The following is a 22,885-nucleotide window of genomic DNA, read 5'->3' on the forward strand; positions in this document are numbered from 1 at the left end:
CACATGCTGGCACTGAGGGTGGTCACAGCCAGGGTTCGTTACGTCCTCACTGTCACTATTATTATTATTATTATTATTATTATTATTATTATTATTATTATTATTATTATTATTATTATTATTATATAATTATTTTAAAAAGAATTTGAGAAAGCATGTGAACATTTACTAGTATTTTTTACTGGTATTTTTCTACTAGTTTATAAGCATCCAAGTTTTAACATTGTACATAAACTTGCCACAGTATTTATTTATTCTTTTTTGTTGTTAGTTTTCACTAAGGGAACCTTTAAAAAAGGGATAACCTCATGGTTCTACTTTCCAAATTGATTTCAATTTGAATAAAGTAAAGTATATTATTATTGTCATGCCATGGTCTGCAGGCGTGGCAGCTTCCTAATACAGCGCCATAATGAGCTAAGAGATCTTGAGGCAGAATGACATGCTCAGCATGGTCTGCAATGATGTCGAGATTGAGCCCGTCGTCCAGGAGCTCACGGGAGAGTCGCTTCCAAGTGGAGCTGACAGAGCGCCTGACGCTCGCCTAAATTCATCCATGCCAGAGGTTTTTGGGAAAGACAAAGTTCAGTGTCTTCGATGTACGGGTATGTTACCCCAACGCTGATTCTTATAGAGACCTGGACCTCAAGCAGATATACAAGCAGCACGATAACGACAAGAAGAGATTGTATACGCAAAGAGTGATGGACGTGGAACAGGGAACATTTACACCCTAAGTCTTTACAACATATGGCGGCATGGGAGAAGAGTGCAAGAGATACCATGGCAGGCTGGCAGAGCTAGTTACAGCGAAGAAAGGAGAGTATTATGCCACCACTGTCTTTTGGATACGTTCTAAAGTCTCCTTTGCCATCCTTAGGTCGGCTTTACACTGTCTTATAGGGTCAAGAGCAGTAAGAAGAGCAATTAGAAGCAATGTTCGAAAAGTGGACTTTGAATTAGATAGATGCCTCGCCAAAATCTAGGTCCTATGATTTTTATACATACTTCTTGTTTCTTTTTACATAATATAGTTTGATGGTTTATTGAATACTTTTTAAATTTAAATAATTGAATGTAATAATTATGTAAATTATTACTATTATTATTCAGAATGTGATCATAAGAGTTTTTATTACAAATAAGAATAGCTTTTTGTAAGTTTATGACTTTTGGTTTTTTCCTCTACTTGTAAATAGCTTGAAATAGGTTAATGTAAATTAGAACTTCTAACTTGTAAATAGCTTGGAATATTATTATTATTATTATTATTTTATTTTTATTTTTTTTTAACGTACCCAAGACGTTTTGTATCCGTTGTAGAACTGAGGGAGCTTTAGGGACTTTATAGAAACCACGATGGCAAAGCCAACGAAAACGTGGCTTAAAAATGTAAGTTCGCCTTACTTATACTACTTCGCGATTATTCGAATTCGTTTAACTTGTACAATGTGCCCTAACTATCCAGTAACAGAACAGATGGGAACGGCGTTCAAGTTGAGACAGAGAATGGAAAATTTACCTTCATGTGCTCACGTTCTTCACAAAACCTTAAATTTAGTCATTTCACGTTGCGGTTTGGCCGAGCACTGTGAAGAAATGTACCAAAATTTAAAACGCACGTGCAGGGCGTCTGTTTTTCTCGTTAAATCCTATTGTTTTGTGACGTTCTCGTTGCCGTCGCAGTAGGTCCTTAAACTCCCTTTTAGCAACGAAGACGGCGACAGCAGCAAAAACGTCACTACTAAAATAAGTCGCGTTTTTCAAACGTCATCGCGATTATTTCAACTCGCTTTAAATGTCAAATGTGGGTGAAATTTCTTGGAGACCGTACCCAAATTTAGAGAGAGAAAGAAAAATCCATTGTTGTGTGTTTACGTCCTCTATAAAACGTCCCATCAGGAAATTTCACGTCCCAGTCGTGCAGTGACGGCAAAGGAATGTACCAAAAAGTGTAATGCACGTGCAGAGTTGTTGTTTTGGTTATTAAGCCTATTGCTTTTTTGACGTTCTCGTTGCCGCCGCTGTCGTCGTTGCTAAAGCTCCTAGTGTGAAAACAGCCAATGACGACAAAGTGTTTTTAGTTACGAAACTCACAAGGACCAACGTTTGGATTTGCCAACACGAGTGAAAGTACTTTTTAAAGTTACAGTTGTATGCGTTTCTTTGGCTGGGAAAGATGGCGACTGGCATTGACGTAATCTTACCTTATAATGCCAGAGAATGCCTTCGCACTATGCATGGTGTTAATTACCATGACATCGTTGACGCTGTACTTAAAAGCCATAAAGCCTGGTTTACACGTACGACGCAAGCATAAGCATAAGCACAAGAAACCTACGTGTAAACCTGTGCGACGCAAGCATAAGCGCCTTGTGCTTGCGCTTGTGTTTATGCTTACGTCATTCCGGTTTACACGTACGACGCAACGACGCAAGCATAAGCACAAGCACAAGAGAATGGAACGATTTCCTATCTCTTGTGCTTGCGTCGTACCTGTAAACCGGGACGACGCAAGCATAAGCACAAGCGCAAGGAAAGGAAACTGAAAAACAGTGACAAACTGTCAGCGTACATTCTAGTTACTCATGCGTTGCCATTTTCCGCCATGATGGAATCAAATCTCGCGCCAAAAGGCTGCTCGGCCGCGCGATTGCGCCAAAGTTTTATGCTTCTACTCTTGCGTATGTCACCTTATGCTTATGCTTATCGCACGTGTAAACATTTTTGTGCTTATACTTGCGTCGTACGTGTAAACCTGGCCCCAGTTGTTCAAAGGCCGGATAACTTTATCCAGTGGATAAGTCACTATCCGACAGTTTCAATCTGTGCAAAGATTTCAGTATTTCCTCATGAACAAGCGAATATGCACACTCTAACCACTGCTTAGTTGAGGAGTGAACAAAAACCTTGGACAACATTTAACGTGAAGTATATTTTAGACGCTGAAGAGTGCCTTATCCAGTGGATAAAGTTATCCGGCCTTTGAACAACTACGGCCAGGCTTTAAGCTTATGCGGCACTGATCTATTTGGAGGAAAGGCGCGAAAAGCGTTGGTGCTGTTCATGAAATGGGTGGCTCTTAATTCTTAGCCCTGGACTTGCCTTTTAATCATAATTTAAAAAAGACTTAATTACATGCCGAAAAGAAAAATGAAGGAGACAAAGTTAAATAACAAACGTTCTTCAATTTTATAGACAGAAATTTTGCTTTTATGTGTACAAGGTCATATCAACAAAGGTATTTTACAAAATTGTGTTAATTGCGTTCTTGTTTACTGTAAATCTTTTAACTTGTTTATGAAATACTGTGATCTTCACGTGGGTTCATAATGATGAAGAAACACCAGTCTTGACAGCTGAACCGGCTCGCGACACAACGGACACTCGGCCTGAAAATAACAATTTCAAACGAAAGCCCTTCAATAAAATGTCATCGTACATCGACACAGGACACACTCAATTAAAGACACCCTTGGGTATCTCAAGAAAACTTCTTTTATTTATACACCAACACTGTTTCAACTTTCGAGTCTGGTGATGAAGTAGTGCAGTTTAAAATGCTGTACAAGGCGATTCCCACTTATTGCTAGGGTTTTTTCGGGTCATTTCAATCCCTTCCCGAGCCCCCTAGCCCCCCGCCCCCTACAAAAACAAAACAAAACAACAACCCCCCCCCCCCCCGAAAAAAAGATAAAAAATAAAACAAACTGCAGCTTTAAATCGCAACACACCTGTCAATGAGTGTCTTTAGCTATAGGCGGACTGCGTAGGAAAAGATTCCAGCCTAACTTTTTTCAAATCGTCGCGTTTCCAAATTAAAATGCACTACAACATTATGATTTCCTGGTTCCTCATACCCTGCGAGCATAGGCCTTTCGATCTTCCCGACTTATCAAGGAAGATCGAAGGGCCTCTGCTGGCAGGGTAGATTCCTCAGAGAATCCAGTTATTTCTTTCAATTGGTGAGCTAGAATTATTTTGGAACTAGGAAAAGGTGTTGTAGTAGTTTTCAATTAGACACTCAAAATCCCCATGAAACTACCCATTTAAGTGCGCATGACTATTGAAATGAAAGCATCGAACAGTACTGTGCTTTACCAGTAAATAGTGAGTTTACGCAACAGGGCAGCAGGAAGGAAAGGACGACAAAACGTTTGTGTGTGACAAACGTGACAGGGCTATTACTTGCGTGTTTTGCCGTGATCTTCACTTAACATTTAAGTCTTCTGGTCTTTACAAAAATATCTGTTTTAAGAAAAGTGAAGTTTGGCAAAAAGTTATTTCAAACAAAATTATTGTCACGCTTGTCACACAAGGCTTGCCGTCGTCTTTCCTCTCCCGTCCTGTTGCGTAATTTAACTAATAAATCCTTCAGGACCGGGAAAGTCTAGCGTAGCTCTGATACCAACCTTACTGTTGCACCACTCAGTAATACAGCTCCAACAAAACAAATGGCCACAAGGAGTTGCAGTCTTGTCCTGGAGTCTTTCTAAACACAAAGCACATTTTATGCCAGAAGTACGAGTTAAGCTTGCGGACGTTCGGCTGCCAGATGGGACAGCGTGTTCTAACGACTTGCTGGACTTCCAAAGCTAATGGGGGCAAAACGAATAACAGTTATTATTTAAAATAAATTAAAGATGTCCTTGGAGTGGGCAAACAACTTAGCTCAGGTATTCGAAAGCTGATTGACGACAAACTAGGATTGCTACCCCCCCCTGGATGGGATGCTAGTCCATCTCAGGGTTACCCCCAGCAGTATGTCGCCGGTACCCATTTATACACCTGGGTTAAGAGAGACAATGTGGAGCAAAGTTTCTTGTCTAAGGAAACAACACATCAACGAAGAGACCAACCTCGCCTTGAACCAACGACCCTCAGATCCTCCGACCGTCCGATCGAAAGTCCGACGCGCTAACCACTACACCACCGAGCCTCCACTACTTTCGGAATGCAGTTGCAAATATTTTTTTAATGAAATTATCAGCAACGAATTGTAAAACAATTGAATGATTTTTTTTTTTGTGCGAGTAACTCGTTGTTATTCAACAAACGCAAGGGTTCTGTTTCTGTCATAGAAAAAAGCACTTTTACTGATCCAAGATGAAAGTGCTAAGCCCAAGACAAACCGACAAGCATAAAAATTCCTTTGAACAATCTGGAGTGCTGGATTACATTGTAGCATTCCGACTCTTCCTTCTGGACTAAGGGACTTCAAAGGGAAAGCCTGCTTTTTAGATTACGAGTATTAAGTAGTCTCTTATTCCTCTCAGAGAGAGAAGAGTGCGCGAAACAGGCGAACGCGCGCGAATATTGCCTTCCGCGAGGAAACGCGACAAAGAGCGGCAGGTGTTTTTCGCGCGTGTTCGTGTGTACCATTAAGAGCACTTCAGGTGTTACAGTAGAACTCACATTATAAACTGCCAGCAAAAGAGTGATACTCAGTTGAATCATAGAGAGATAACCAAGTAGTCTGTAGGTTGGTCTGGACGCTTCATTTCTGAGGATTCTTCGCACTAGGACCTGTAACAGAATCATAGTTTTAAGGGTGGAAAGACTGAAACTTTATTAAGTGCCATGCAAGTGCAAATTCTAGCGCTGAAGCAGCGCTAATTTGGGACATTATTGAGCACGATATTCGAGGGGCGAGTCGCGCGCTCGAGGTGCAAAGCCGCGAGCCGCGAGTGGCGCACGACTCGCTCCTCGAATATCGTGCTCGCTCAGCTTTTTGCGTTCTTCCGGCGGATTCTCCAGCGGAAGAGACTGCTCGCAGTCTAGATTGTAACAAAAAAATTAAATAACTGAGGTTACTACTATTCTTGTTAATTTTACAGCTTGAAATGACCACAAAGAAACAGATAAGGTACATCACTAATCAAATAAATTTACGGTAGGTTTATGTACAATTAAAAGGACACGTATGTAAGACGCATACAGACGTAAACGCTCAGAGTGGTCTACGCAAGTACAAAGTGACATCAAGGTACCTTGTTTTTCAGTAGCAACGAAAGCCTTATTTACCTTATTATGACAATTACTTTCAGGGTTTTGAATTGACTTCCACTCAAAGTTACTTACATATTGGACTCCAGTAAGCCTCTTAGCAATGTGATAAAAGACTCCCATCAAATAAAACACTACCATATGTGCTCTGTGTGTATCTATAAAAATGAAAAATAAATTGTACGAGTTCTCAGTCAGTTATTTGCTTTAAACGGTATAATTGTCTCAATCAATCCTCAAATCAGGACTGCTGTAGGATAATTTAACAAAATCCCTAGAAAGTACTACATGGCGGCCTTCATTTGAATGTAATTACTTCATTCACAGCCTGAGAAGTTACAATAATGTGACAGGGCTCAAGGAATTGACTCTTTGATACACAAATCAATATGCCAATCAGGTTTCAGCATAAATTACCACTGATTATAAATCTGACCGCGAATGGGAAAACGTGTACATGTACACACTAACGTTTTTCCGTTCAATGGTTCAAAAAAAAAAAATGAAAAAAATGAAAAAAAAAAAAAAAAAAAACCGTTGTTAACGGATAGTACATTGTTGACTGACCAGCACTCAAACGGTTTCCAAAACCGTTTAAACGGATAGTTGCGGAGAGCTTTATTAAACAGTGGAGAAATGGTTGGCTAAAGTCCAAAAACGGATAGCTTCAAGCCTTTTTTTTTCATTTAAATAGTATTAATTTTTGTTTCGACGTTTACTCTAAGAGCAAAAAAAAAAAAGCTCATTGCGAGAGTAATGCCGTTTACTCTAATTTTAAAAAACATCATGGTCAACAAGAAGCAAGACGTAACAAGAAATAGCTAAACACAGCTAAAAAATCACCAACAACAAAAATAAATAAATAAATAATAATATTGACAATAGCAACAATAAACAATATATCAAAATTACAGTTAAGCAAAACGGTTTGATTGGAAGATAAAAGACTGAACAGAATGAAACAAGTTTACATAAAAGTTGAAAGTCAATACCAGGAACACCATTTAGAAGCCAGTCAATTTTTCTCTTATCAGACGCGGAAAGCCATCTATCTCCCAACAAGTGTGCAGCGGAAACAAACAGTTTTAACCATTCAACCGTGTGTTTTGGGTTAAACGGTTGAGCCAGAGATGTTGGAGATCGCAGGCAGCCACAAGTCTAACTTCTTTAGTTTATCTATCTGTATTACACAGTGTAGCGTCATCTGTAATTCACTTACACAGAACTGCTGCTCTAAGAAAAGGAATGAAATTTAAAATAACGTCTCTTGCTCTCCCATGAGGTCCTATGAGCAAAGAAAAAAGGTGTAATAAATTAACCAGTCTTGTGACAGAAATAGAAAACATTTGAAATAAAGTGTTGTCAACCAAAAAAAAACTTTCCATGGAAAGTGGTATGCACATTTCCAAGAACAACACAATCATGGCAAACCAGCTGAAGGAGGGAGTTTTTCACAAAAGTAGCCACAGAGGTTCAAACCTTTCAATTTCAATTTCAATTTTCGATTTCGGACTCTATTTAGGTTTCACTTGGTAAACCATTCCTGTCGAAAATTTTAGTAAGTAACCACAGACAGGGAAATAACAGTGCTTCCACACTTGGGCATGGTCTCAAGTAATTAGTCAGGTTTGCATCCCCCCAACTGACCGGGCTGGTCCAGTGTTTAACTCCAAGGACACGATTATATTACATGTAAAACCAACTGGCCAGCCTTCTGTGTCTCCAATTGGCACAGTGACTACTTTGCTAAAAAGTTTGGAAAACATTATTTTAAAAAACATATTTTTTTTATCTATTATTTTTAGTTTTGAAACAGTCATTTAAATTTTTTTAAAAAGGTAGGATTCAAAGTAACCACAGCATACCTCTGGACCAACTTTCAGCTGAACTTTGTAGCCAAAGTTCAAGCTTAGACAGAGCTTTCTCAATGATGTAAGGGCTAAATACATAGAGAAGAACAAGGCTTCCTCTTCTCTGAAATAAAACCAAAACAGCAATTTTATTTAATAATCAGCCAGGGGGTGTTGTCCTGAAGTTTTACCAAACTCTGATAACAAATTTGGATGTAACTAACAGAAAAATACAAAACAAAAACAAATTGAAACCACAGCATTACCAAGATTTAGTGTTTAACTTGGCTAGTTACTGAATATTTCATCTACAGCAGCTATACTCACCAACATGGAAGGGACCCTTGTTCTGCTTTGATCAACCTGAACAATATTGCAGTACTCTTCACCAAGTGTTTGAAAACCTAAAACGTTTTCGTTTGACAGTAAGCCACTTAACCCTTTAACCCCTAATCAGGGGTTTCATTAAGTTTTGAAGTAGGGGGGTAACTACAGGAGAGTAGCTGGGCAGAAAATTACACTTGAAGTGAATTTCTTTATGTTCAGTTTGAAAGTAGGCAGGTACTGACTCTTGTGTATCCTGGTACCGGTACCCGGGTCCCGCCTTCTAATGAGAACCCTGCCCCTAACATCAAAGACCAAATTCCCCTATCATGCCCCTATACTTCTCTTACAAGAGCGCCAGGGAGAAGTTATTAAAATATCAAGAAAATTTACCTTAGGTGATCATATCCTTAATTCTCATCACCTCAGGGGTTGAATAAGCATTGATATTACAAGGAGAAATTTGATGCTGATCACCGTTAGGGCTTACAGGGTTCAATAATAATTTTTAAACAGCACAGTAAACACTGCACTGCACTTGAGCGAGATCATATTACAAAACTCACCACTTATTGTAGTCAGTCCAAAATAGCAGAAATCGGCTAATAACTCCAACTCTGCCTTCCATTTTATCCAGGAAAATGGACCTTAATTAAAAGAGACAAATTAGTTGCTACTTGACTGACAATATCAATCATGAGAACAGAAATGACAAGGGGGTTAGTTTCTAAAGAAGCTATCAATGGTGCTGCGTTAGACGAATGTCTGGTTTATCGACAGAGTTGATAACTAAAGGTAAATTGAAGGGGTGCGTGGAATAAAGCCCTTAGTGACTTTTGATGTAAGGTCAAATTCTCCTTTTGTTTCACAAGTGAATACAATGAAATTTGGAGGGAGAATCTAGCTTTTTATCAGAAGTCACTTGGGGCTTTTTTCCAGGCACCCCTTCAATTGGCCATCGTAGGGAGATTCAAGTGCTGATGTTTTGAGTCTTGGCCCTCTGCTCTGACGAAGGGGTATTATGCTCAGAATGTCAGCACTCAAATCTCTTCACGGTGGCCAATTTAGCAAGTTGGAAGTACACAAAATTTCCATTTAAAAATGGAAAGACAGTGAAAAGTGACAAGTAGTTTATTATACAAATTATGGAGAGTGACTTGTCATGTTTATGTACAAATATTTTGAGAAAAAATCCATAACCCCTAAAGGACATTTTTGGCATTTTGGCAGAGAGTCACAGGTGAGGGAACATCTCAGAGGCTAATTAGTACAAACTGAATTGGAATTTCCCAAGGAGGATGGGGTATGGATATTTTCTAGAACAATTGCTGGCAGATATGGGGCATTTCATGATATATCTCTTAAAGAATAGTCTTAAGTTTCCATGCCTCCAGTCCGAATCCAAACTTCAGTAGCATTTTTCCATAAATTTCCAACCTAGGGAATCTGACTGCAAACACATCAGCAATAAGTAATTGAGTGAGATAAATCTCAAAGGGTCGACAAATTTGACTCCGGCGCGCCCAAGATGCAACTTCTTCATTTGGACAAATTATGAAGTTCGCATTTGCCCTGTTAAAAGTTCCATCATTCTGGACCTCACAAACCATAATCTTCTCGTCTTTTTAAGGTTATCCTTGTGCATCTGAGACAATTTAGTAAGCTTATATTTAGTTAAGGAATGGACAAACCTCGGAAGTTTCGATAAATCTGCCCAACACCTTCCCTCAAGAATCCAAGATAGTACACATCTTTTTGGTTTGATCTGACAAGTTCTGGCTGCCCTGCACGGGCAAACATCTTTGGTGACTTTTTACTGAGTTATCCTTCAGCTGAAATCATGGTGTTGACCCTTAAGTCGAAAAAACTATCTGAACGCACAGCGCACAATTTCCGCCATTTTGAGAGATACCGAGTAACACTGGTGCTGATAGTTATTTCGTCCCCAGGCCTCCGCCAATATAACTCGTTTCTTCATCGATTGGCCAAAAAAACTAAACTTTCGACCTTTTTGTGCCGAAAAAAGAAACATCTTGCAAACTAAAGGAAAAAAAGTTCATACAAAACATTTAGAACCGGAAAATTTTAGACTAAAAAGACATTGTCCACCAAAATTTTTGCTTTGGAAAACTGTGACAATATAGACCACACCCAGGAGCTCCTGCCACACCCTATTGGGTGAGCCTTTTAAGGGAGGTAAATGACGTGTTTCTTTTCACTTCGAAAAAAAAAAAATTCATATCAACGCTGTTGTGGAAGTCCTGGATCTATTAAATCCCAAGTGGCCTTGGAACAGATGCTGGGCATTTGATTGGCCTTTGGGCCACAATTACCTGCCAGCAAAAACTATTTTTGGCAGTGGTGCCAGCAGATCATCATGGACTAGTACCCCCCGGGGGGGAAGGGAGGGGGGGTACTTGGGTTAAGTTTTGCTGGGTATGTGCTGCTGGCCTCTCAGAGCCCCTGCCTCATTATAGTCTATTTTGTGGCCAGTTGTAGACCCCATCTTAGTCACTTTTTGGGAAAATGTAATTTTCGCGATCCCAACTAAGTCACTTTCTATTTATGCATCTACTTTCAAGAACGGAATGTAATGCGAGGTGATGGTTACATTTAATAAACAACAACTTTCTGAACTTTTTAATCGAGACCATTTTGAATCCCTACTTAATAGAGTTTTTTCACCCCAAAAATCCGAAAATGTGCGACCCCATTCTAGTAACTCTATTGAAAATGCGACCCCATTCTAGTCAATCCAGTCGTGAAAATGCGACCTCATCCAGCGGCACATCCCCATTAGCCGCTTATAAGGAAGTAACCCCCCCCCCCCCCCCCCCATTCATCAAGACAAACTGACTTTGTAGTTAAGTAATTTTGAACATTGCCCATTGCATTCAAATTGTTCTCAAGATTCAACTACCTTTGCAACTTTATAGCAGCATCTCAGCTAGAAGAATTTGAATATGCCCATCCACTGGTGGCCAGAGTAAGGACACTGCATTTGCAGGTTCCTTGGGATCTGGGACTTCCTCCCTGAGATGGAGGAGTGTGGGTTTGTTAACCCTAACCGGTTGCCTCCAACGTAGTCGTTTTCTGAAGAGTCGTTTTACCCCCCCCCCCCCCCCCCCCACAAAAAAGCGACTGGTATTGATTGCCTGATAGCTCTCTTCCATTATATTGTGAATAGTTCTCTAATAGATGCCGCACCAGTGTCCTGACCATAGTTTTATGGCCAATCCTACCATGCATGGGCTCCCATTGGATGACTGCTGGTAGCACTTTTCTTTAGTAACTCTTTTAAAACCTGGATAACAACATGCATACTCTCCTTGCATTCATTCACATTTCAAAGGAGAATTTAAACTTTGCAAACTCATCTTTGGTGATCATCCTTTATTCTCGTGACCTGTCTGTCTGTTATAACAAGGTTTGTACTCTTTTGGTCTTTCCATATTCCACGACTTTCCGCGTAACCTTTTCCAAGGTTTCCACGAGAGCGTTCATATTTTAGTCTCAAAATGTACACAGAGTTTATTTCTACTGAGTGAAAATCTGTTTCTTGGTTCCTTTTTTTTTTTAATTGTTCGTTTCCTTTTTAATTACCTAAAAGAAAGCTTTCCCTATAGTGTTTTTTCCCCATAAACATCATTTTCCATGACCCACAATTAAATTCCACACCTTTTCAGGCCTGGAAAATGAAATCACAAAATGCCATTACTTTCCAGGTTTTCCATGACCCGTGCGAATCCCTTTATAGAGGGAAAATAGATGCTGTTCACAATTGGGGCTTAAATTAAGGTGATTTCTCTCTGTTTTGGGTCAAAATTTCTCAAATATTTGACAAAGTACACATGACTATTTTTTAACATCTAGTAACATGCCAAGGGGTAAATTCTAAGTGATGTCTCACGAGAAAAACAAACTACAATTATCTTTTTTTAGTCATTCGTCCAGATTGAAAAAGGTTAGCCAGTTTTTTTTTTAACAAACTGGACCAATTCCACTGATACAAATTTGCTTTTTGCTTATTCAAAGGGACACTAAAAACCATTGATGGCACTGCCCCCCTTTAAAGGATTGAGGAACAAAGTTCAAGCTTGCTTTTGACTATCATAATCAAGGAAGAGACACGAGTCTAGCCACAGCTCCACTTACTTTCCGTACTACAACAATGACAAGAAACAACAATTCTCATCAACCTTTAATGCTCCAACAAAAAGTTAATAAATTACATGTATAAACAAACATACTCTGAAATGTCTTGGCACGATTGTAAATGTACAACATGAAACAAGAGTTGATAACAAGTACATCTTCCATTGTAACGTGGAGTTTTGACGTTGCATCTAAGAACATTGCCTTCTCTAGTACAGCTTGGATGGGAATGCACTTCGGTTGGATGATGTTGCACTATGTTACACCTATGTGGTTCTTCATATCAGGAGTGGATTTACTTTGCTGTCATCATTTTCACAAATTCTACAAAGAAAGAGAGAGAAAAAACAGTCTAAATTAGTACTGTTTGAGAAAAAGCTAGTGTTTCAGTGCCCACTGGCTCACAGCTGTTGGCACTTAACCCCTTGACAAAACTTGCAAATGATCCAGTCTGTATCGATACAAAGCCTGCACACATACTATTTGGGTCCACAAAGGCTGGTTTACATGCGCAAAGCAAGCACAAGCATTGCGCATGTCAGAGCCATTTTATCATAACCTCATTTCCAAAAACTGTGATGGTACAAAGTCGCAAAATGAAATGAAAGTTAAAACAAGGTCACAAAATCTTTTAACAACTAAATCCCTCACTGTCTCTTTGTTGTTCAACATTTTAATTTCACTTGCACAAGCTGCTACTACCCTTGTGGCATGATATTCAATAGATATGCAACTGGAGTAAGGGGGAAGGGGGGTTCAATGAGTGCTTTTAACTCAGATGCAATTACTCGTCCTGAAAGTAAAATAATTATTGTAGGACTGAATCTTCTTACCATCATAGTTCACTTGACCATCGCCATCAACATCTGCTTCCCTGATCATCTCGTCAACTTCTTCGTCTGTAAGCTTCTCTCCCAGATTTGTCATTACATGTCGCAGCTCAGCAGCACTGATGAAGCCATTGCCATCCTTGTCAAAAACACGGAAAGCCTCCTTAATTTCCTCTTCGGAGTCAGTATCCTTCATTTTCCTTGCCATCATGGTAAGAAATTCTGGGAAGTCGATAGTGCCATTACCTGTTCACAAGGAAAGAATGAAATTTAGAGTCTATGCTTACAAACCATTAAAATACTACATTTTAAATTTTGATACTCTTTAGTGTAGTATGACAGTGAAAAAGGTGATCTTTCTGAGCAAAGCCTCCTTGGAAAGCTGGCCATCATATGGAGTGCTCTCCCCACCTCAACAACCCCCCCCCCCCCCCCCGACCTCAGCTTAGAGTTGACTTTTAGTGTACATAACACATTTCACCAACACCACTCAGATGAGAGATTAATTTAAAACATGAAAATACAAGCCAAAATGTCACGGTCCTTGTGCTGCAACTCACCATCAGCATCAACTTCATTGATCATATCCTGTAGTTCTGCTTCCGTTGGGTTTTGTCCAAGAGACCTCATCACTGTTCCCAGTTCCTTTGTGGTGATCGTACCATCTCCATCCTTGTCGAAAAGTGAAAATGCCTCCTTGAATTCTGAAAGAGAATTATATTGTTGAGAGAGTTGTCAACTTTTAGTACAGTTAGTATTACAACAATAATTATTTCTTGTCATTTTTTCTACAACATTTCGGGATTTTTTTTCCCTGGGAAAATGCATTTTTACTTTTATTAGTCTTCAACTGGGGGCATTACAGACTAAGACAATGGCATTTTGTAAAAAGTTCCAAGAAGTAGACTGTCATCATATTCAAGTAACATCAACTGTCTCATAAAGAAGCAAAGGCAAATAGAAACATGTCTATTTTACAGTGCTTACCAGCAATCTGTTCCTCTGTGAGTTGATCAGCCTGCAAAATAACACCATAAAAGATCCTGCATCAGCTTTAATACTCTACTGCTAAAAGATATACACCCAACGGAGAGAGCATGAATTAACCAACCCAAAGCACAACTCCCACCCTTTTAAACATTTGTGCTAGAGATTATGGGGAACTTAAGCACAGATGTTTTTGAGCCACAGACAACAACAGGAAATTGATTTTTTCCCTTTTTGGAGCATTTTCATGCCATCGCTTTTGTAATGTCCAGCCACAGTCATCAACAAGAGCTTTTCCTGTCCGTGGTAAGGAGCAAAACCACGCCAAAAAAGGAAACATTTAACTTCTGGTTGTCGTCCGTGGCTCACGAACGTCTGTACTTGAGCTCCCTAATATTATTTGAACAGCGACAGCAAAAATCATAAAGACTACATAATGCTCTAGAAAAGGTTTTTCCTTTCTATTTCCCAAGTTAACTCAAAGTTGTAATCCCTTCCAGGACAATGGCACAAGATTCATTATGCGTCTGGACTAAATAAACATAAAAAAACACAAAAGGGCAATGAACATATTGACATTCCGGGAATTTACAGCTCACTCACGTGATTTATAACTCATTCTTGCGCGGTGGTCGTTCGTTACGCGTCGTGATTGTAGCACGTGCTAACTGTGAACCGTTCGATAAGCGTTTGCGTATGTCACTTTTTAAACTGACGAAGGCTGAAGATTTTCGGCCGAAACGTCTTGCTAAGTTTTTTTTATAAACGTTTGGTTTTTAACATTTTTACAAGTCAGAGTCATACACCTTTTAGATAACATTAAAATATCTTGTGTTCGTCTTTATACTAGAGATGCATAACCAGACGAGCAACAAATGTTTGCCCAAGTTCGTCCAGGCGAATAATGCGTCCTCTAGTAGATATAAAAAAGGCCATCAATTGAACCAGAAATGTGTCATTGAGGACAGGCCTTGGCCAAAGGAGCATGCAAGGGCAGGGCATTTGAAGGGCTTTTTGCCCCCCCCCCCCCTCCCCCCAGGAATGTGAACTTAATTTTCAAAAGCTCAAATTGATCAGCCCTTAAAGGCTGGTTTCCATATGATCGCGGATCACAGATCGCAGATCGCAATAAGGTCTGCGATCGTCTGCGATCATATGGAAACATACTTCTGCGATCGTCTGCGATCCTGCGATCATGATCGCAGACGATCGCAGACGATCGCAGAAGATAGAACATAAAGGCTGGTCTCCATATGATCGCGGATCGCAGATCGCAGATGGTAATAAGGTCTGCGATCTGCGATCTGCGATCCGCGATCATATGGAAACTAGCCTTAAGTGTGAACTAGGCAAAATGCCTTAATTAGGCCATCCAGGAACTATTTTGCTTGATCAGACCATTCCATGCCATTACAAAGCGGTAAGACTACGCAAAGCTCTCGTATATTAATTATGTATATAGGGCTTGAATTTTGCTAGCACGTTCTCCGTTTGAATAGGATTAGACTGTATGACAGCGGTGCATGTATAATTAAGCTTCGTGTGGCTGCGAGGAAATCTTTCCAAACCATCTGCCCCATTTATGGCCACATAAAGCGCCCCGCTGGATCAGAAACGAAATGAAATACACATTCTTTTACAAAAGAAGCATTCTTCGTCGTTGTTGAGCAAATTTCTGTTTTCGTACTGCAGTGATGTCCAGCAGCGTCTTAAGATTATTCGATTGGGAAGCCGCGTGCAGATTTCAGAAGATCAAACTGAAATGACATTATTAACGAAGGTGATGATCTTTCTATTTACGTTGATCAAAAACCAGGAGGTCGTTGTAGTTGTCACAAAAAAAAGGCAGCCGAAACGTCAAAAGAGCTATAAAGAAGTAAGCTTAGTCAAGAAATAAGAAAACGTTCGATCGATATTCGCGCTCCTCGAAGTCACAAGCTGGGAGGCTTAACAAGGTTTATACTGAACAAGATCGAATCAAACGCATGACTCCCGCAACCATTGTTAAAACCTCTCGTTTACCTAAATAACTGAAATAACGTAATGTTAGATAATAACGGGAGTTTTACGTACCATTTTTATACGATTCCTTCGCAATAAAAATCCCACTCTCCAAAAAAAAGTTCACAAAAGTGTTCGAAGCAGCTTTGGCAGTTAGCAAGGCCGCCTTAAAATAAAACGGCACATGATTGGCTCATTCAAATGACCTTCAATTCCAAATTTGGAGTGCTGTGGAAGAAAGTGCGTCGCCTGCGGCTTTGCTACATCTTCGGCACATTTGATTCAAAAATTCGCCTGAAAATTAACCTCCTTGGCGAAAGTGTTGTATTTTGTACGAGATTTCTTTCGAATAATAACCAGATATGGTTTTGTTGGATGTTTACCCCTCTGAAATTGCCGCAGAGACGAGCGGCGAAAGCTGCTGCAAGTGACGTCATACTGCGTCGATCGAGTGCCGGTAATTAGCATCTTGGTAAGTTTTGGAGCGGACTGGACTTGGCTAGTTAAACTGGACTGCAGAAACTCAGTTTGTTGGTAGGATATTGAAGAAACAGCGGCTCGTGGAGAAAAAAAGCGCGAGCAAAAAAAGCTGATGGAAAATGATACTACTTTTCACAGCCAAAAATTAAAATCATGATCGAAATGGTACCCCTTTCACCAGTAACACAACCTGTATCACATTCTTCTACCTCAAAGATATTGGAGGGATGTAGCTGTGCCAGCTACATCCCTCCAATTTTTTTCTTAAAATCCTTTTCCTAGTGCCAAAAGCTTCCAGTTCATGAATTTTTCAGAAGCGATGTTTCATGAAAATTATTTGACATCGGATTTCCATACAAACACTGTTACTTCTAGTCTGAAATGTCAGCCGTCTCTCTCTCCCGCGCCCCCTGTGGGTTAGGGAGAGGAGAAGGCTGACATTTCAGACTATGTTATTTCATATAAAGGGAAAGGTAAAATATAGTTCTCGAAGACGAGTGTTCAGTGCCAATATGTAGAAATTATTCCATGTCTGTTTGCCTACTCGTCAAAATGGCGTCGAAAACCGTGACAAGGCCTATTTTTCGGTATCCTTCTCCAGACCGAAGTTTTGGATTCCCTACCCGATTTCAGACTCAGCCAAGCTGAGGGAATGAAAGGCGATTTTGAACGCTTTGACTCAGTATATATCATGCGTTTTGGTGGTGCCACAAGATCCACCATCCTGGAGATCGTAGTCACGAGCCAATCATCCTACAATTCCTCAAAAATTGACGCATCCCGACGCATCCTGCCGCATCATGCCGCAGTTCTGGCAACGACGCAGTTTGACGCAGTGTGACGCAGTGACGCGCTTCGCTGAATTGACGCAGGATGACGTTACCACTATCTATCTTCGTGCCGCCATTTTGATCGCATAGAATGCCTGTTATGCGCATTTCTGCGTCAGAGAAAATAATAATAAAAATGAGATTGGCAACCGAATCAGCTATTGCGAAATCATTTCAATCATACCGTTTTGACCTAACTTACGGCCGAAGCGGGTGCCTTTTAGCTCATTTTCTGACAACTGTCAAAGAGTGACGCACTTTGTTTCATATGGCTCCAAATTTGGAATGAAGGTTTGTTTGAGCCAACCAATCAGAAGGCGTGTTATTTCAGGCGGCCTTTCAAGCCCGCGAACGCGCCAATCTTTTTCGAACATTTTCCTCTGTTTTCGAAAATCGGATTACCGGACAGCAATCGAAAAATGGTAAGAGTTTCTTTGATGCTGCAATTATAACATTTAATAGCTTACAGGGCTCATGCGTTTGCTCTCTAAATCATGTTGTTAGACTAGCATCCCGGCGCGAGATCAAGATCTTCGGGCTTTATTATAAGCTGCGTGGATTAAATATCGTGTCCCATAGATTGAGTTTTTGTACGCAATAACTAGCTGTACATGTCCATCGTAGACATGACAGGTCAACTTGCAACGCAAATATTGGTAGCCGTGACCACATTATATTTCGACTGCTGTAAATTTATTGAGACATTTGTACCGACCCCATAATTCCTTTGGAATTCCAATTGTTTTTGAGACACCCCCTCCCCTCCCCTCCTAATTTCCTATGAATATCTCTAAAGCTGGTGAAATTGAAAAGTTGCATTCTGTGATTGGTTCTTAAGTGGAAGTGTGACTGGTGCAATAATACCTTCACTTAACGCCAGGTCACACTAGAGCAGATTAAATTTTTTTTTTTTCTGATAGCGTTGTTTTTTATTTTTTTGAAAAAATTGGAGAGTTCAAATTTTTAGTATTGGTCGCTTCACAATGCGTTTTCATTTCCAGAACTACTTGGGCTATACTTAATTCTGGCACTGTGCATTTGCACCGGTTTCATGGCATAAATGTTCTATTACCGTAAATACTCGAATTAGTACCCTGGGCCTTGTTCGAGAGGGCGGCCGGCAGGGGCATTAATCCGAAGGGGGCACTTATTTGAGGGGAGGGGAGGTGCACTTATTTTGTTTTTCAAAGTTCGGCCTCAGACCAATATTGTCTTTATTTCAAGTAAACACAAACTGAAACAAAAAAATAAGAAAACTGAAACAAATGAGACTTAATTACAGAAGGGCCTATGCACTCCCATGGATATTTCCCTTGAAGAAATGAGAAGGAAACCTGGAAGACTTTAATGGTCTAAGTTTTGTACTGTTTGGGTTGTTCATTAAAAATGCCTGTACTGCATACCCTATATATTCTTTGTGTTTGTTCGCTTTGTTTTTTTCCTTGGGGGGAGGGGAGGCACTTATTTGAAGGGGGGGGGGGGGGGTTTAATATTCTAAGCCTCAAGCCGGGGGCTAATTCAAAGGCGGGGGGGGGGGGGGGGCGGGCTAATTTAAGCATTTATGGTATGACTTGCAACTCCTGTATTTCTCACCTAGGAATTATACAATCTGCTAAGCAAGCTTAGCTGCCTCCCCACACTCTTCTCATTTTCCTCCCCTTGCCCTAGTGCTGCTGGTAGACTCGATACTAAGAAGCTAATGAATTTTTATGGCCATTTTGCAGGCTGACCAGTTAACAGAGGAGCAAATCGCTGGTAAGTACTGCAAAGTCATTTTATACACGTGTACCATGACCTTTACTTGAAAGCAGTATTATTTGAAGGTGGGCTTGGGAGGGGTAAAATTTCACACCAAAGACATTGTATTTCATTTCCTATTTCAGAATAATTTGTCTCCTAATAATAATTACCTCAATTCAGGGCAAGGTGGCAAAAACGTTATTTCTGAAAAGGGTACAAACCCTCTGTTGGGGATTTGAACCAATCAAAGCAATTACTGCAGTAAAATTGTATTTGTTACATGACCACTATAGTTCATTATGTGTATCAGCCTTTTTTTTCAGCTGATTTAAGTTGTGATATTACAAAGAGTTGTTATTAATTTCTTGATAATTCTCTTTCAGAATTCAAGGAGGCATTCTCACTTTTCGACAAGGATGGAGATGGTACGATCACCACAAAGGAACTGGGAACAGTGATGAGGTCTCTTGGACAAAACCCAACTGAAGCGGAACTGCAGGATATGATCAATGAAGTTGATGCTGATGGTGAGTTACAGTAGCAGTTCTTGGTTTGTTTGTTATCCTTTATTAATTTTTATTTTTTTTACTGCTTACCTGTATTTTATTGTTGCTCACTGTGTGACTTTGAAAGTGTTCATGAATGCTTTTTGCTAAGGACATGTAAGGCAGGCTTGACAACATGCTTAGTGACATCAATAATAACTTTATTACTGACCCTAAGTATGACATTAAAGCCTGGTTCATATGTCGCATTTCAGTGAAATATAATGCAGACAAAGTTAATGCAAGAAATTAAATTCGTCGGTAAAGCGACGTAGGAAACCGTTCGTGGAATTAAATTCGTGCAGATGTTTTATCTGTCTAAAGCCAACCAGTGTATCCATATATAACATCCATTGGAGAGCAGATATATTTTTTTTATCTTAAAATTAAGGTGGAACATTATTTTGTTATTTATTAAATTTACCTTGTAACAAATAGCACATTTTAATTTAGCAAATACATGTGTAGAAGTGACAATTTCAGAGTGAAAAGTAGTTAGAGGCAAACAAAAATAAAGGACATTTTTGTTATTGTTAAGTTAAACCTGATTTTTTTATTGTCATTGGCATTTCAATCTACAGTTTACATGTAGTTATTCCCTTTTTCCTTGAATTTAAAAAGGAGTTGGCAAAGTACTCTTTTTTGAATATTGAAATCTACTTTCATTACCTTTAATAAACACTCATCTCTTCTTGCATACAGGTAATGGCACAATTGACTTTCCAGAGTTTCTTACCATGATGGCAAGAAAAATGAAGGAAGCTGACTCTGAAGAGGAAATTAGGGAGGCTTTCCGTGTTTTCGACAAGGATGGCAACGGCTTCATCAGTGCTGCTGAACTGCGACACGTAATGACAAATCTGGGAGAAAAACTTACGGATGAAGAAGTTGACGAGATGATCAGGGAAGCAGATGTTGATGGCGATGGTCAAGTGAACTATGATGGTAAGAATGGAACAGGGTTGAAGGTAGTAATGCACTAATGTTCCTTAGGCTGCAGCTTCAGCTGTGCCTGTGGTCCATTGATAACCCTACTTGCCTAACAGCATCAACCATCTGCCCGTTTTCTTTCCTTGCAGAATTTGTCAAGATGATGACAAGCAAATAAATTTAAAGAAATGCTGCAGGCTCTTCCATATGTGTGTTAGACTTCACCATCATTCAAATGAGCTCTACAACCATCTTGGCTGGTGTGCTTGGCACAATGATAGCTTTTGCTGCATGGTGGGACAAAAGCACAGTTAAAAAATCTGAAAATTTGGTGTAAAATATATGCAGGCAATGCAAACTAGGGAACAGTATATATTTATGTATTTTACTAATAAAGCAGAAACATTTTGTTAGGACTAGTTAAGCTTTCATTAGCACATTAAATTTGTCAACTTTGTCATCAATTTGTCAACTTTAACATTTAAGAGCCTTTAAGCTACTGCACTGTGGAGAGATTAAAGTGAGACTTCTGTGACAATTCCTTGTCTTGTTGTACTGATAGGGACGTTATGCAACGACCATAACGATGCTGCAGAAAGCATGATCTAAAAAGTTTAATTTGCATATTTTTCTAAACAAACTTGCCATACCAACTCATTTAACCCCTAATATTAAAGAATAAATTCTCGTATGTTGTCCCCATTGTTTTCTTATAGAAGTACTGGAGAGAAGAAAATTCACCTTGAGTGATCATATCCTTAATTTCTTAAATTTCATGACCTCAGGGGTTGATAGTCTGAAATGTCAGCCGTCTCCTCCCCCTAACGGGTTAGGGGGAGGAGACGGCTGACATTTCAGACTAAGGGGTTGAATAAGCGTTGGTATTACAAGGAGAAATTTGATGCTGATCACTGTTAGGGCTTAAAGGGTGTATCTGCAGAATGCAGCAGAACTCTTGAGGAGCTAAATTCATCAGGGTGGCATTCGAGTTAAGGAAGAGAAAGGGAAATATTCCCCCTCTATAAAACTTCAAATTTGGTCATTACATGTTGTTGGTTTACAGTGGACAGCAAAGAAACATACAAAGTGAATAAGGTGCATGCAGGGTTGTGTTTTGCTAATTAAAAGTTGTTTTGTGACATTTTTGTTGCTACCGTCGCTGTTAAAACTTAATGTTCCTATTGTATTGTGGACTGTTGTGACTTTATCATTGTGGTCAAATATTGAACAAATGATGTAGTTGGTCAACAATATAATCATTAAACTCAATGTGCACTCTGATGTTGTCCTCAGTTATAAATTGGTTTTATTCTGGCATGGATCAATAAACTCTAGGGGATGTTAAGTGGGACAGGCCCCTTCATGTGCGCATTGCAGGGATGGTAGAGTCACGAGATTATGAGCAATGCGTTGTTTATTATTCATTTTATATTCTATTTTGTAGCAGGGACAGTTTGTAAGAATGGGGGGGGGGGGGGGGGGGGACTTCCTATAATGGAGTATACAGGGAGGCTCTGGCCAGAGAGGGTTAATTCTTTTTCAGGGTGGAGGAACTGTTATTTAGGTATTTAAAGACAGGGCCTTTCAAAATATCTCAAACAGACAGGAATATGGAAGGGGTACTGTTTCCTATGGAAGGTGTAAATTTGGTAACTTTGTTCATTCTTCATAAATAGTTTTTGCAAAATTCAGACCATCTGAATTTCATACAGCTTCTAATAAGTCCCCAAATTTTGTCTGGGTAATGGAATTTTGTCATAAAAATGGTGACATCACACAAGGGGGGCTGTTTCGATATATCCTTCTGTATGTCTCATGTGTGTCACATCATCATGGATTTATGCATATGGTACTCCCATCAAATAATATTTTCCCCTGTTCTAGACGGAGACTTGGCTGTGATGCATGTATCAGGACATTAGCACACCGTTAGGCTCGATTTCCGCCGTTCCCACGGGTCCGGCTTTCCTCCCCGAGAGTCTTTTTGTTTTTGTTTGGGGGATTGTGGGGGGGGGGGGGGGGGGGGTTTGAGCGCGGGCTCATTTTCCCGAACGGCGGCTGGTAATCGAGCCTACCCGACTCAGGTAGGACTAGTGTACAACAAAATCAGTGTAAGGGATCTTGGATGGAACAGTTTAGTTTTTAAGGTTGGAGGGGGGTGGGGGTCACCCTACTAGCAGAGCCTTTCCGTGCTTGCTTGATTTTGC

At 39.9% G+C, this 22,885-nt stretch overlaps 3 protein-coding genes and 1 long non-coding RNA gene across 4 annotated transcripts; 1 reads left to right on the top strand and 3 right to left on the bottom strand.

Moving 5' to 3' along the window:
• Window positions 1-3,168: 3,168 nt before the first annotated feature.
• On the bottom strand, window positions 3,169-10,090 carry LOC146473744 (peroxisome biogenesis factor 10-like). The gene is made up of 9 exons (XM_085117784.1): window positions 9,872-10,090; window positions 8,747-8,827; window positions 8,184-8,260; window positions 7,872-7,980; window positions 7,226-7,291; window positions 6,082-6,164; window positions 5,416-5,526; window positions 4,413-4,595; window positions 3,169-3,392 (listed from the first exon to the last, which is right to left on the bottom strand). Exons 1-9 carry the CDS (start codon window positions 9,978-9,980, stop codon window positions 3,318-3,320), a joined length of 894 nt encoding a protein of 297 aa, XP_084973910.1. The 5' UTR covers window positions 9,981-10,090; the 3' UTR covers window positions 3,169-3,317.
• A 2,274-nt stretch (window positions 10,091-12,364) lies between these two features.
• LOC146473745 (calmodulin-like) lies at window positions 12,365-16,375 on the bottom strand. The gene is made up of 5 exons (XM_085117788.1): window positions 16,226-16,375; window positions 14,153-14,183; window positions 13,726-13,869; window positions 13,169-13,411; window positions 12,365-12,659 (listed from the first exon to the last, which is right to left on the bottom strand). The coding sequence occupies exons 1-5, from the start codon at window positions 16,226-16,228 to the stop codon at window positions 12,631-12,633; spliced, it is 450 nt and encodes a 149-aa protein (XP_084973914.1). The 5' UTR covers window positions 16,229-16,375; the 3' UTR covers window positions 12,365-12,630.
• LOC146473746 (uncharacterized) lies at window positions 14,459-16,219 on the bottom strand. Its single transcript, XR_014866295.1, has 2 exons — window positions 15,486-16,219; window positions 14,459-15,231 (listed from the first exon to the last, which is right to left on the bottom strand). It is a non-coding gene; the product is annotated as an uncharacterized LOC146473746 (long non-coding RNA).
• A 2,782-nt stretch (window positions 16,376-19,157) lies between the features above and the next one.
• LOC146473747 (calmodulin-like) lies at window positions 19,158-21,959 on the top strand. The gene is made up of 4 exons (XM_085117787.1): window positions 19,158-19,218; window positions 19,587-19,730; window positions 20,451-20,693; window positions 20,828-21,959. The coding sequence occupies exons 1-4, from the start codon at window positions 19,173-19,175 to the stop codon at window positions 20,854-20,856; spliced, it is 462 nt and encodes a 153-aa protein (XP_084973913.1). The 5' UTR covers window positions 19,158-19,172; the 3' UTR covers window positions 20,857-21,959.
• Window positions 21,960-22,885: the final 926 nt, after the last annotated feature.

The sequence above is a fragment of the Pavona decussata genome, unplaced genomic scaffold (genome assembly GCF_977016875.1).
Source record: "Pavona decussata unplaced genomic scaffold, jaPavDecu1.1 SCAFFOLD_92, whole genome shotgun sequence".
Lineage (NCBI taxonomy): Eukaryota > Metazoa > Cnidaria > Anthozoa > Scleractinia > Agariciidae > Pavona > Pavona decussata.

Excerpts from the sequence above, each read along its gene's own strand:
- LOC146473744 (XM_085117784.1), bottom strand. The coding sequence starts at position 9,980 with ATGTTTGCCCGTGCAGGGCAGCCAGAACTTGTCAGATCAAACCAAAAA. Across the intron at positions 8,828-9,871 it reads GATTTATCGAAACTTCCGAG|GTCCATTTTCCTGGATAAAA; the intron begins GTTTGTCCATTC and ends CTTTTAATTAAG. Across the intron at positions 7,981-8,183 it reads CAAGGGTCCCTTCCATGTTG|AGAAGAGGAAGCCTTGTTCT; the intron begins GTGAGTATAGCT and ends GTTTTATTTCAG.
- LOC146473745 (XM_085117788.1), bottom strand. Across the intron at positions 13,412-13,725 it reads CAATGAAGTTGATGCTGATG|GTAATGGCACTATCGACTTC; the intron begins GTGAGTTGCAGC and ends CCTTGTGAACAG. Across the intron at positions 12,660-13,168 it reads TGGTCAAGTGAACTATGATG|AATTTGTGAAAATGATGACA; the intron begins GTAAGAAGATTC and ends CTTTCTTTGTAG.
- LOC146473747 (XM_085117787.1), top strand. The coding sequence starts at position 19,173 with ATGGCCATTTTGCAGGCTGACCAGTTAACAGAGGAGCAAATCGCTG. Across the intron at positions 19,731-20,450 it reads CAATGAAGTTGATGCTGATG|GTAATGGCACAATTGACTTT; the intron begins GTGAGTTACAGT and ends TCTTGCATACAG. Across the intron at positions 20,694-20,827 it reads TGGTCAAGTGAACTATGATG|AATTTGTCAAGATGATGACA; the intron begins GTAAGAATGGAA and ends CTTTCCTTGCAG.